Genomic DNA, 15,134 nt, shown 5'->3' on the forward strand with positions numbered 1-15,134 from the left:
TAGCTGTTTCTTTCCATTTACTCACAGATACCATCAACATTTTGGCTGAAGAACTGTCATATATTATAAAGGGCCTCACACCTTTCACAGATTACACAATTAGTGTGTCTGCTTTCACTGCTGTTGGAGAAGGACCACCATCACTTATTACGGTCAGGACACGTGAACAAGGTAAAGTTGTTGTAACTCTGATATTATCAAGGTTAACATACGTAACTTTTGTCACTGAACATTGGATAGTTTTTTTAGTAATTTATTTACTTATTGTTATATTTTTATGTTTTTGTTGAAGTTCCAAGCTCAGTACAAAATATATCTTACAAGAATATTAGTTCTTCCTCTGTTTTGCTGTATTGGGATCCTCCAGCAAATCCCAATGGGAAAATCATTCATTATACAGTTTATGCAATGGAACTGGATACGAAAAGAGCATTCCACACAACAACTTCAAACAACAGCTTACTTATGACAGGTATAGTGTCATTTTATTAAACAAAGGTAAAAATTTAAACTTGCAAACACATTATACAAAATAATTTTTTCCAACTTTATATAATGTAGCCATTTGCAAAGTAGATGGATCAAGTCTCACATATTCACACACATCCACACGCACACAACATAACTGCATGTAGAGACAAGGTTGGGACACTACTGTTAGAGACCTGTCTAGTGTGGAGAAATATGTAGTGGATGTGAGATGGGAGAACAGGGCTAGGTAAGAGAAGCAGTAATTTGGGAAGTGGTATGAGTAGTAATACGTGAAATGGATTTCTCCTTGGAATTTTTGCCTCAGCATCTTCTGTCCACATAGAAAAGTATTCCTAAATTGCCAATTATTTTTTAGACTTGAGTTTTTTTCACAGTATTTTTCTAACATTAGTAATTTTCTTATTTTAAGTTGATAATTTTTATAGTAATTGAAGTAAATCCATTCCTAATAGGGTTTCAGGCATTTATTTATGCTAATCAGAGTAATGCATATAGAATAAACCCACATATTTGGATGTACATGTACCCATCCTTTTTTTTTTTTTGACAAATAAATTCTTTAAGCTAGTTACAGGATTGAAGCTAGTTGGCTTATTTCAAAATGTGTTGGTTTAACTGCATGCCTATTTGGCATGACATAATGCCTATATGTCCTGACATAAATGGTATTATACTTATTCTGTATTTTAGGTAACAAATGTGTATCAAAAACTCTTACAACAGTATTCAGTTTTATAGTTTTGTAAGTAGCTATGACAAAATAAATATGTTTAAGAAGTCAAGATTTTTTTACTTAATCTTTTCAGGCTTAAAAAAGTACACTGATTATAAAATGAGAGTGGGAGCCTCTACTGTAATTGGAGAAAGTGCTTTGTCTGAAAAGAATGATATTTTCGTGAGAACCCCTGAAGATGGTAAGTACATTGATTGCAATGATGATTTGCTTTCTCTACTGAAGTTTGTGTTTGTTCAGAAAGAAGACTGGGAATGTACATAAAGGGGGAAGAAAGTGCATAAATAAAATCAATGTTGAAATTATTAATCTTCTATCAGTCAGTGACTTCATTCAGACCATGTTTAGGTAAGTGCTGAAAAGAATAACAAAAGCTGCAGCAATCAACTAATTTCAATTGTGAGCAACAAATGGAAGAAAAGCTGCAGAGCTGAGCTTGCCTCACTGAAAACTTGTCCCTAACATCCATCTAAACTGTAATATTTGTGCCTTCATATTTTTTTTTTTTTTATGTTATCGTATGGAAATTAGGTTGGTTTTGAAGCTCCTGGACAAGGCAACCTTCCACTATTCAGAGGCCATATTACTATCTGTAAGCAAAGATGCTGATAAAGTGAAGATTTTTTTACAATGAATGATATTATATGCAATTGTTTCTGTAGAGTTTTGGGGGCTTTATTAATTTTAAGACTGATCAATAGTTCTAACACAGTGTTTAATGCTACTTTTTGAAGATTTCTGGATCTTCCTTAATTGCTTGCAAGACTGTCTCAGTCATGAAGGCACTGGGACAATAGCTGAAGTTGTCATTGGCTCCTGCAAAGAAAACATATGAATTTGATTTACAGAGCAGAGTCATGAGTATTAATCTTTCCTCATTTGTATTGTTGTTTTTTCACTTGTTTCAGCAAAGTTATTTCCAATTTTTACCAAAGTAATACAGAAGGGGATTTTCCATTTTCCATTTATCTCTCTCATTTACAGATATATTATAATACAAGAAAAATAATTGAGTGTCAATAATGGAGAGGAAAGGATTATGGGATTAAAAATCATGCGGATTTATGAAGCTTAGGTGATTTGAATAATCACTCAAAATATCAAATTCAACAGTGAAACTTAAAGTACTTGCAAATATTTTTAAAGTTGTATGATTCTATGCTATTAGTTTTACAGAGGAAGTGCATATTACAAGAACAGAAAATTACTTATCTAAATATTTTTTCTCTGAAAGTTTACAATTCCTTTTCCTCTGAGTCTTAAAGAAATTTTTCAAAGTAGAGTTTCAGACCAACAGTTCATCCATTTGTAAGAGAGGTATGTAAGGCTTGAGGAACCTAGTGAGGAAACCAACAATAATTCCTACCTTTTTTATGAGGCTATACATAATTATTTGTCTTCTCCTTCTTGTTCTTGAGTTTTCCTGGGGTAATTCAGGCTGAGATTCGTGTCTCCTAACTTTAGCCAACCTAGGAATGACAATTTGTTTGACTCTTGAAAAGATAGATACCTCCAAATAAAAGATTCACTACAGCAGTCTTAGATAACCTGTGTTAGGATGGAAGGTACTAGGCTATTGCATTTAAATATTGTACCATGCCATATAAATTGCAAAATGTATTTCAATTAAAAATTAAGCTTCTTCATATGGGAAATATCCATGTGGGCAGTCTTGTCATCCAGAGAATAGTGATCTGTTACAGTTAACACTTTCCATTCATGTACTCAGAAATCAGGAATGAAAGTGGTTTGTGAGACCTTTCAGCCAAAAAAAATTCATGATAAATTCTGAAATATCAGCAGATAGGTAATTTGTACACAAAATGAATCCTATAATCATGGGTTTGTAGTATTTTTTTTTAAATTTTATAGACAGATTATCTCAGGGATGAGGTGATGAAGCCTTCAGAGGAATCAAAGTTGGCATTCAGGGCTGATTTTATTTGTAAGTGCAACCCACTCACTCCTTCAGTGCTTCCATGCCTTATTAGCTCACTGGAGTCACATGAACTCATACACTGCCAGTAGATTTAGCCAACACACTATCCCAGAGCTGGACTTGTTTTGTCCATGACCTTCACACCAAGATTTACACCAGGGTCACCAAAGGGAATTTAGTTACAGTGCATACAGTCCCTTTTGTTGTTCAGTAGTTGATTGAGTGAAATAAGGAGGATGGCTATTTATGTAGAAAGCAGTAAGAGGACATGAATCTAAGTTTAAAAACCTGAATATGAGGAAGACAATGAGAGAATCTGAAGGATCAGTCTGCATGAGATCAGTAGAGAGAAGAGATTTTTTTTCTTAAAAAATGCTGTTTTAGATAGATTTAAAAGTGGATGAGAAAAGAAATTCTTGAAAAGCAAAAAATGTTGTGACTCAAAAAGATGCCTAGTTTTATCAGTGGAAAAGAAGACATACCAAAATTAACTGAGATAAAAAGTGGCAAGACTTTGAGGAGATTGAGAGAATGAATGGAGTCCTTTTGGTACAGTAAGCTAATATAAATGTTAGGATCCAATAGGTTTAGGCTATTAGCCTTATATTCAGTTAATTTAAAGGGCTTTTTCCTGATTTCTGTATTACAGAACCAGACTCCCCACCTCAAAACATAGAATTAATAAATGTGAGTGCAACAGAAATAAATCTGAGATGGTTACCACCTGAGCAGCCTAATGGTCTCATAACTCACTATGAAGTTCTGTACAGTGATTCCAATGCTTTTTTTATTAAAAATGCCTCATCTACAAGTATATCACTAAGTGAAATGAAGCCATATACTCTCTACAACATTTCTGTAAGAGCATTCACCAGACTTGGCCATGGGAACCAGTCGTCTTTCCCACTTCTGATCAGAACTTCTGAAACTGGTGAGTATATTATATTTTTTTAAAAATGACAATTTTCCACAATAAACTGCTTTATGATAACCTTTGATGCCCAGGAGATAAGATTAATTGATTTTAAAAGTATGTGATTGTTTTGCAAGGCAGTTACTTTGAATGCTGTTTCTCTCTTTTATAAACCAAGCAAAACAGCAAGGCCAGCTGTTATGTAAGGGACGAGGAGCCAACACTTCACGTGTACGAGACAGGTCTGAGGTCAAGCCAGGAAAGAAAGTTACCAGGTGCAGTGGCACTAACCAAGTCAGACATAACTCAGTGACAGCTGGGCAGGTCTGTAATGGTGGAGCCAAGCTGAGGCCAGACTGCAATGTCAGCCTGCAAGTCAGGGAACTGATGAGTGAGTCCATGGCCAAGCGCAGCCATGACAGCTAACAGGAAGAATTGCAGTGATAGTTCTGGAGCGTTAGAAGGAAAGTTTAGCGTCATGCTCTAGATTTTTTTAATCAGGCATATTAAGATGATTTCTATCAATTCTTTTTTGAAATTATCTTATTGTTATGGTGTCTGTCATGTGTTTTTGATCTTCCAATTCAGCCTCTTCTAAAATGTATTTTATACAAAAAAATATCACACAAATCCAAAGGTTTGCAATGCTTCTTTCAAACTGCTTTATAGAAATTCTTCACAGATTAATGAAACTAACTGAAATCTTCTATGAATATAATTTTTTTTTCTTCTAGTTCCTGATTCTGCACCAGAAAATATAACCTATAGGAACATCTCATCCATGGAAATTGAATTATCATTTTTTCCACCATCCATTCCCAATGGAATTATACAGACCTACACAATATATCTTAAGAGGACTAATGGGACCGAGCAAAAAGTTATAAACACTACTCTTCTGACACTACGTATTACAGGTCAGCATATAATGATCTGGAACTTATGGCAACTGTAAATCGTTCTGGGAAGTGTTCAACAGACACATGGGGATAAATTAGTTCATTGGTTGGACATGATCCTTCTTGTCCTTATATAAAGTTTTTTGCTACCTGTCTGAGAAATAACCATTTTGAAATGTGGTGAAATGGGCCATGAATGATGTAGAGTCTAATATATATCTCATTCTATTTTAGATGTTTATAGTACAAGTAACTTCAATAGATATCTTTGCAGACTTATCATTGTAACAAAGTAAACCCTCAAGTCACCAACGTATCTTTCTGATTTTAATTTGGTTAAAAACACTGGACAAAAAACTTCCCTTTCTACTCACCTTTGCTTTTATTTTCTAAGTTCTGTCACTATTGCTGAGGCATGATGCAGCAGTTAATGCTGGGAGCTCAATACCTTAACCACTTCATTTTCAGATTACAACCAAGGACAAACTGAAAAGCATTCTAGGAATATGAAGTATAAACTGGTAATTAGAGCTTTACCCTTGCTGTTGCAAAATATTTTATGTTCAAACTTTCTTAATGCTTATTTCCATCTCTAATGACACAGATCAGTGTAAGTGGTAGCCCTACTCAGCTCTTCAAAAATACTTCATTAAAAAACTGATTTGTCCCAGTGAATGGTTGGTTCATTGAATTATTCTTTTTTATTTAGATTTAAATAAATATACCAAATATACTGTAGAAGTGTCTGCTAGTACCAGAATGGGGGAGGGTCTTCGTAGTTCACCTCTGCACATACTAACTGATGAAGATGGTAAGTCAGAACAGAAGCTGCAATGTATTATTGTCTGCCTGTATTCTTAAATTACTCTTACACTTCATGTCAGCTATGTTTAAGGTTTATGCATGTTTTTTGGGCAGTTATGTCTCTCTATTGCTATGTGTGTCAGTCTATCTACACACGAACATGCTTTCTCTCCCTCTCTGTCTCTTTTTCTCTCTCCCTCCCTCCTCCATCTATCAATATATTTACCAGTACAAGCTATGTGAAATGGCACAATTGCTGTGGATGAACATTTGGTCTTACGAATACCTTATGAATTTGAAGAATCTAGATATACTCATATTATTATAGTCTAATACACCGCACGGTAGAATTAAATATTGTGTTTGGTTTTTCAGACACATGAGAGCTGAGGAAAGGGAAAATCACAAAAAGACAGCTTGAATGGTCCAGGAGCATTTATGTGGATTTTTTCCTTTGGAGATATTTGTATTCTTCTAAACAGATGCATGTACAGATACACATAGATACATGTCGAATTATTCACATTATGAAAATGCTCAAAGTCTGTAGCAGCGGACTCCCAAACTGAGCAGGGGAGTGTTCTGCACTGCAGGCTTAGGAGAGAACACATTTGTTGCTACCCCTGCTAATTTGCACAGTAGGTCACAAAGCAGCAGAGGAACCTTAGAATTATATTTGTACTTTTAGTACACAATTTAGTAATAGGAAGTTATCCTTGGTCACCTCTATAGTTTCTGCAGGGGGAATAATTAAAATAAATTCAAAGCAAAAATCTTAAATTAGGTGCTGTGACACATTTTGGAAGAGCCTGTGTCTGTCTCTGTCCATTGTTTAAAGAGGAAGTCTCTGGGAATCTATACTAAAGTGGAATTGACACAAACATCCCACCAACCATTCCTAGATTAAGTCTCTTTTCATGTCTTAAGAAGCATTGATTTGCCTACAATTCAGGTATTGATGATAATGGATCATTGCAAATCTTCAAGATATTGATGGGCTTACGTTCAGAGAATCAGTAAAAAATCATTTGCTCAAGAGTTATGGTGCTGGAGCAGATTGAAAACAGCCAGTTTGGATAAATCCATCTTTTTCATAGAGTATTTTTATATGGAGCAATGTAGTTTCTATTCTTTAGCAAAAATAAAAAAATCCTCTGAATAAGACTTGTGGAATGAAGTAGACATGCCAAAAAGACATGACATACACCATATGACAGATCTTTTATTATACAGTCACTGAGGATAATATAACAAATAAAACACTAAATACAGCTGTCAACATTTTTATCTGGTAAATACAGACACTCGCTGAATACAGTGAACCTTTTGTTCACGAAAAGTAGAAAATATTTTTTCTGAAATGTAAAAAGTTATAAAACCTTTATGCCAATTTTCAAGATAGTGAAAGAAGGAACAAGAACTGAAAAACAACAATATTTATAATACACCACATGTTCCTTATTCACAGGAACACAGTGTTCCAAGGTTCAGACCAAATGTTTCATAGATTTGCTAATAGTTATGCTCATATTCTCCATTTTCATGCATGACTACAGATATGACCTGAATTTTTAGTGCATGATGCTCCTCAGTTTAATTTGAGAAAAACAAAAGCGATTCTAATATTACTGCACAGTGACACATAGGTCCGTGAATCAGGATGAAGAAAAATATTTATTTCTTAATAACATGCTAATACAAAGCAGTATCACTTATGCATACATGGGTTTATTTTCCTCAGCAAAACTAATACAAACTTTAGAATGAAATCAAACATAGTCTAACATTTTCATTTACTTACATTTCCCCATGCAGTCGTGATATGGTGTCATGTAGAGGTCATCTTAAAATTAATTTTAAGGGTCTCAGTGAATGCCTATCTTTTCATTTGCCACTGTGATATGTTAAATGTATGAATGTGGTCCTTATTTGATGGAGTGAATAAATTTTACTGCTGCCTAGTATCCCACAATTTTATTGTCTCTCAATGCCATACTTACCCATTCTTCCACCTTTTAGTGCTTTGTATAATTCTTTACAGCACCTCTTTTTCCTCAGGGGAACTATTATGCTATATTTTACATGTGTTCATACTATAAAGCTCTTGCTTTTATTAGAATGGGGAAAAAATTTACAGCAATATACTTGGGCAGTAGGGGAATCACTGTGACCTAACCATTGCTCTGTTTTCTCATGAAGTATTTTGCCATTGAATCACAGAAACAGATGTTCTAATGCCACCATGCAAAATCTTCCTTTATCATCTGTCAGAAAAAGGAAAAGAAACCGTGTCTTAACGTTAGCTGATGGATACTGTACCAGTGTGGTACAAAGTTCACTTTTCATCACAAATAATTAAAAACCTATTTAAGGATGTTGCATATCCCATTGATCTTAACTGTTTAACAAGATGTTGTGTCCTGTTCTCTCATTCTATAGCTCCGAGTTCTCCTCCACAATCCCTCTCTGTAAAACAGTTGTTGGGTGTCACTGTGAAGTTGTCATGGAAACCTCCACTGGAGCCAAATGGAATTATCCTCTATTACACAGTTTATGTCTGGTAAGATTTTCTGGAAGTAGTTCTGAGAATAAATATTAATCTGTAACCCATCAGGAATGTGGGTTTTTTCTTACACAATGTGTTGATTACATGTTTTTGGAGAATGAATATTCATTCAGCACTTAAAAATACTAGACTTTTGTATTTTCAGAGTAGCTGAAAATTGGGGTATTAAGTATTTTGCAAGCATTTTTCCAAAGGTTATATTACAGTAAATGAATTCAATTTTAAAGTAGAGCATGGTGACTATTTTCATTGTATTCTGATTAGACCTACTGTAAGGCAGGGCACAAACCCATGCTGAATTGTCAAGGAGATTTGAAACAGGCTTAAAACAGAAAAATATTGCCCCCTTTTATAGAAAGTGTGTAAGAGCCATGTTCAGAGTCTTTGTATGTGCTATCAATTATGCCCACTGTTATATTTTGTATTTATTACATTCATAGCAAATGAGTATTTTTAACAGATATTATTAATTTGCTGTGTTTTATTTTTTCTATCTTTCCTTTTTTCCTGTTTTTTCTCCATCATCCCTCCTGTGATATTTTTCACCTCTAAAAAGGAATTTTGTCACTTTAAAACTTGAAGCTTCTGTCCTATTCTCTATATAACATAGTTTGGTCCAGTGATATGGCATCTCTGCAAAGATCTGTCTGTCACTTCTACTGAGAGTGAAAATATTTTGTTATTGATCACTTTTGATATGTTACATTTATGCTTTACCATGTTATTGCCACTACTAAGGTGCAGGAAGCAAATACTGAAGTGCGCTTTGTAAGATGTGAACTAGATGTGGAAATCCACAGTTGTTATAAGCACACTGCTAGTGTGGAGCTTACATTTATTATTTTGTTGTTACTTGGCAGTTTGGAGGTAGGGTTTGGCCTCAGTTCCTATTGATTTTTTTTTTTAATTTTTTTTTTTTTTTTTTTAGTTAGAGCTTTAGTTAAGTTGATGATAAACTGAACAGCAGCGAGCTCTTCTTTCCAGAAAAGTTAAATTTTTCTTCTTTTGTTACTTCTACTGTACTGGTATTGTCTGTTGCTCTTTAATGACAAACCCCATTTAAATTAATGACTGTCCTTGAGCTAGAAAAGAGTTACTTCATGATAAGGGCTACGGTTCTGATTCAAGCTGTGTTCAAAGACTTGAGTTTATACAGCTTTTCATCCTTAAATTCCCTTATAACTTACTGTTTTTGTTATTATGACAAAGGATTTAGCAAGAATTATTTTTTTAAAAACCTCTTAAATGATTCATCTTTCTAAATATTTTAATTAAGCAACCATCTAACTTTTTGCAGTAAGCCTTGTCCCTCTTACTTGCATATTCTCCTTGCTATCTCTTACTTGTCCATACTGTGCCATATCTAAAATTAGAGAGGCTTTAGGTATCATATTAAGGCAAAGACATTGGAGAAAAACTCCCATTGCATTCAAAGGGGCCATAACTTCACTCTTTCTTTGAGGGGGAGGAAGGGTTGGAGGAAGGAGAGGAATTTTAAGTATTTAACAGAATTGTCTATACGGTTTCATAGAATGCATTGCAGGATGAGATTTGACAAGGCAAACTGCAGTGCCATAGAGTTGCTCCTTTTGGGAGGTATTCAATATATTTTGGGGGAGATTGTTAATCCCAGAGCTTCTCAATAATGCAGAATGATGAAGGTTACTACAGATGTTAAATAAATGTTCCTTCACTTCTTAAATATTCTGCAACAGTAATAGAGAATTTGTTAACCTTTCTTTAGCTGATCTGGAACAAGTATATACAACTACTAGAATAGAAAGAGTAATATCTGGAATTTTTTCAGTGTTGTATTTCATGGTATTTGTCACAGGACAAGGTGGTTTTGGGTGCTAGCAGGTAGTAAAGCCTGTGTGCCTTGAGCCTACAAACTCATACTGCCTAAGTCTATAATTCTAGAGTATTAAAGGCTTATTTACAAAATTGACAAACTTATATATAGCTGTTGTCTTTTGGCATCATCCTTTTCAGAAAATTTCTGTCAGATAATTATTGAATAGATCTACTTTGAGGTAAAGATTTTTAAGAAAATATGGTACCTGTCTTTGTCAAGTGAAAGTATGCAATTTCTTAGAACCTCTGTTACTTGTAATTCTGAAAGTTCTGATTTAAATTTTTTTATTATTTCTTCTTCAGTAAAATTTCTTGGCTTAGCTGATTCTGCTACATACTTTTTTCTCATTATCTGCAAAGACTGCACTCACTTTGATCAGTGTTTTCTTATTTTTATGTCAATCACATTTGTTTCTAAGTAGAAAATCATCTCTTGAAACACCTCAAGCTTTTGTTCCTCTTTCTATGTCTGGTTGTTGAAATGTTTTTTGGTGAGTAAGCTGTAAGAATGAAGTTTCTTGGAGTAGAAATGTTTGCAGCACTAAGCAGTGGATTTTCTTCTTACTTGAATTATAACCAGATATGTTTTTCCATAAGATCCGTAAGAATTCCATATGAATATATTGGGCAAAGATTCAGCAAAAAAATGTCTTTGTGTAGAATTTGATAACTGCAGCTGCAGCGTTTTGTATCTTTTTACTGACTATTAAAAATGGCAGAAGTTTGGGAAAAATGTAAATTTTAACTTTCTCTGTTACCAAGAATATTTCCCATGTTAAGTGACATTCAATTCCACTCAAAATCTGAAAGGGTTAGAAAGAATTTGTTGGGGTTTTTTTATTCTCACACATTTTCTTATTGCAGTTATTTTTATTTCAGACGTATTTGATGGTGACCTTTGCTAATGGGACATTTATTCAGTTAACAAAGGATGAAAATTGACCAATCTAATAATTTTGAATCACTTTTCCCTTTTTTTTTTTTTTTTTTTTTAGAATTAGAACCCATTCTCATTTGTGAAGAGCTCCATAGTGATTCCTAAAGCAAGATATTTGGTTTTACTTATCAAATTATCATCCCTGCATTATCATCCCCCTATTGGGGACACAGAGCACCTACTCATACAGAAATCTTTGCAGGAATGGAATGTTAGATAGTGCGACTTTTTTCCTCCTATTTTTTCTTAAAAGATTACATTAACTTTACAAGGAATAGCAGACTTTTTGAACTCAAGTTAGTTATTTCTTGTATCTTATTTTACTTTCTGATAATCATTTCATACCTATGCTAATACCAGCGTTTTATTAATGTTACATCTTACAGTCTTTCTAGGCGGGTTTTGACCTTACTAGAGTTCCATTCTGATCCCCTGCTACATTCCACCAGAATTAACTCAGCACCAGCTAATTCCTGTTCCATATCATCTTCTATTATTCCATTTATAACTTCAGCCTTCTGACCAATTTCACAGAGTCACAGTAGGGCATGCTCCCTGCTGTAATCTTTTTATATTTCGCTATTCCTGTCCAGAGAGACAGTTTAGTTATGCCCTACTGTGTCCTTCCCAAGGGTACCACATAAAATTTTCATAGGAGTTATTTCCTAGGAGAAATGCTCCTCCTTAATATTCCATATAATCATTGTCTTTGTTGATGTAATTTGTAAATGTATTTCTGTGGAGGTTTTGGGTGTTTTTTTAAAAAACAACATTAAGAGCCCTATTGTGATACAACGGTACAAAAGTGAGCTTTTCAACATAAAAGACAAAAAGTGATCCTAGTCTCTTTTTAAAACCTAAAATTCTTGTATTTACCACCATATTGCATTTTTCAATTTTATAACATAATGCTATAGTTGTATACATATGGATATAGTGTGTGTATATTTTTAATAAAACACTTTTTCTTCAGGAATAAAATGTCAGAAAGGAGTGTTAATGTAACAGAAACATCACTGGAGTTCACAGACCTAGAATATAACAATGAGTATAGTGCTTACCTTACAGCGAGTACAAGATTTGGAGATGGCAATATAAAAAGTGACACTATAACATTCAGAACTTCTGAAGGAGGTAAGCTTAAATATAGTATGAACCTTTATTTTCATTCAGCCTTAAATTTCTGTCAGCCTTGTTTAAGTTAATAAGGCCTATTATCTATAATTGGAGTATAGAGGTGTAACTTGGTCAACTTCCATGTCTGCAAATTAGATTTTCTATGTATCCAGAGCAGTAAGTACAGGACAAATTCTATAAGAAAACACTATCTGTTTAAAAATGTAGCAAAATACAAATGTGTCTGAAAAAGTGTTTTAAAAATTCTTTTACATATGCTTTCTTTGCATCATTTCCAAAAGCAGGTTTTATACCATAATCAGAAATACATTTAATTTGACATAGGATGCTGTCTGATCTATAGTGGATGTTTCTCAGGCTCTAAAATGTACAAAACCTTGAGGTACAAAGCTTTAGGTATGCTAAAACTCAAAATTTTTCCAGCACCAAGTGATCCACCGAAAGATGTTGCATACAGAAACCTTACTTCCACATCAATAATGCTATTCTGGTCTCCTCCCCAAAAGCCAAATGGAAATATACTGTACTACTCAGTTTATTTCAAAAATAATTCAGGAATATTCATACAGGTAAGCTTATTTTTATATTATTCTTTTGTAGAAGTCAATGAAATGTTCTAATAATTCAGTAAAGATTAACTCAATTTTATAGTTGTCAATATATGTTTTTTAATATATCTTTTATCATTTTGTAATTTTTTAACTTAGAAGCACATCTTGTAATCATATATATTTCATTGTGCTTTCAAATAATTAAGCATTAAAGCCAATACATTTTGTGTAATATTTCATTATACAAAAATTATATATACATGTATATATACATTTAACACATATATACACTTAACATATATAATGGATGGAGCCCCTGGTGGTCCAGTGGTAAAAGGCGCCGCGCTATCACCGCGGAGACCCGGGTTCGATTCCCGGTCAGGGCCACTCCCGGGCTGATGGAGCTCGTTAGCCCTTAAAGGCAACCCACCTACATCCTAAGGACCTCGCTGCCACCGTCCAAGCTCGCTTGGCCCTGGCAGATGAACCTCAGGATTAAAGGGTGGGCTCAGTTCCGCGCACACTGTGTCTCACCTAAAAAATCCAATGCGCAGGCTGGAAGGTGGAAAGACCTTCCCCGGATCTTCGCTCGCGAAGACTGGCCATTATTATTTATTATTATTATTATTATTATTATTATAATGGATAGACACAAGACCCACTACAATCACATCACATCCTTATTTATTTTAGTCTAATTATCAATTTGAATAAATTTCTGTAACAGTTCTGGTTTTACTTTTTAATTCATGTTTCTACAGTCTTAAAAATAAGAAGGTAATATGAAAGTAGGGAACACATTTTTACTTCATATTTTTCTTATTGTCAAAAGGAAATTACTGTTTAGTAGATTGAAACAAAGATATTGAGATTCCTATATCTCAAAGATATTGAGATTTTTAAGTTAAAGCTTAAAAGAGAAAATATTATAAATAATGTTTTGGTGATCCACACATTTCCGTGAAAGATTTTTTGTTCTGTTTACTTTCATTCTTATTTATGCACCACACTTACTAATTGTATATATAGTTTTTCTATTCTCCCTTCTATGAATATATTATGGTACAAAAACATAATAAGACAAATAAGCTTCCTTTACAGGGTTTTGGTCACAAGTTTTACACATATGAAAGAAAATAAAAAAAATATAAATTGATTAAGAAACTTTTACATGAAAAATAACCTCTACTGCATAACTTTATGCTCAAGATGTGTCCAGGATGAGGTATACATGTATTTGAGGATAACTAGAAGAAATATTCACAAATATTACAAATACCTGTGACTGAATAATTGCTGATATACTTCAGTGTTTACATTTCTCTGACTTCTGTGAAACTCTGTGGTTGCCAGGCTTTGCATAGTTTCATATGCAAGCAAGATTGTGCCATGAATTCATATTCTGATGAGATTAAAATCAGGGGTGTGGTTCAGAAGGTAGACTCAGTTTGTGCACACTGAGATAGCAACAACATTTTTTTTTTTAAATCTTTGGAGAAACCTTTACATCAGTGCATTACATGAACTACCCTATCCTGTGAAGAATCTCTGCATTTACCTAATTCTTGGAAATCTTAGGAGATTTCAGAGGAGTATATGGACTTGGACTAGTCTTGCCTTTAGGAAGGTGGAACTCTGAGGTGAATGAGTAAGGTGAAACTGATACACTGAGAGCTAAAATCCCTCTGGATGGTCCCCAGACTCTGGAAATACAGGAGGAAGATAGGGAAGATGAAGAACAATAGTGTTGGCCCAGCAAAGTGAGGGTCCAGTTTCATAATCGTGTGATGTAGTTGGCCAGGGAAAAGATGGTGGCACCAGTGGAAATTACCACTGCTCTGGCATACTATACAGTGGATGGCAGAAAGGTGCTGACAGTAGCTCTACTTCTATGTGTGGAAAATACCTTTTTCATCCTTTTAACTTTGATTTTTTATCCTATGCCTCTGCCACCAGAAGATAGATTTCAGCTGCTGTTGCATCTGTCTCTTACTGTCCATGGAATATGACCATTAATCTCTCAAATCATGATTGAATCTTAATCCTTCTGCTTCCCTTAACTTCTTCTGCACTTCACATCCTGTCTGTTCACTGTTTACACATGACAACTACCATATCTACATTGCAGTTCTATTCTATACCTTGGAATTCCTGTGGATGCAGGACAGATTTCAAACAGACGAAAAAAGGCAACTCATTTCTGTCAGATATTTTATATCACTCTTTTTACAACAGAGAAATAGATCATATATATATGTATGACAGATACAGACAGTTGTGAGCTGCATAAGTGTATGCATACATGCAGC

General features: G+C 34.2%; 1 protein-coding gene across 5 annotated transcripts in view; it reads left to right on the forward strand.

Moving 5' to 3' along the window:
- Positions 1-15,134, forward strand: part of PTPRQ (protein tyrosine phosphatase receptor type Q) — a 114,019-nt gene that overhangs the window by 27,926 nt on the left and 70,959 nt on the right. For all 5 annotated transcript variants that reach the window (XR_007630038.1, XM_050324720.1, XM_050324721.1 and 2 more), the window contains 9 exons: positions 28-171; positions 293-472; positions 1,299-1,406; positions 3,814-4,095; positions 4,812-4,994; positions 5,686-5,787; positions 8,220-8,340; positions 12,111-12,271; positions 12,698-12,843. Coding sequence is in view for 4 of the 5 variants with exons in the window: in XM_050324720.1 (XP_050180677.1) it covers positions 28-171; positions 293-472; positions 1,299-1,406; positions 3,814-4,095; positions 4,812-4,994; positions 5,686-5,787; positions 8,220-8,340; positions 12,111-12,271; positions 12,698-12,843 (1,427 nt within the window). In the remaining variant the exon portion in view is untranslated. The remainder of the gene's footprint in view (positions 1-27; positions 172-292; positions 473-1,298; positions 1,407-3,813; positions 4,096-4,811; positions 4,995-5,685; positions 5,788-8,219; positions 8,341-12,110; positions 12,272-12,697; positions 12,844-15,134) is intronic.

This window comes from Myiozetetes cayanensis, unplaced genomic scaffold (genome assembly GCF_022539395.1).
Source record: "Myiozetetes cayanensis isolate MyiCay16 unplaced genomic scaffold, myiCay2020 scf3, whole genome shotgun sequence".
In the NCBI taxonomy this organism is placed as follows: Eukaryota; Metazoa; Chordata; class Aves; order Passeriformes; family Tyrannidae; genus Myiozetetes; species Myiozetetes cayanensis.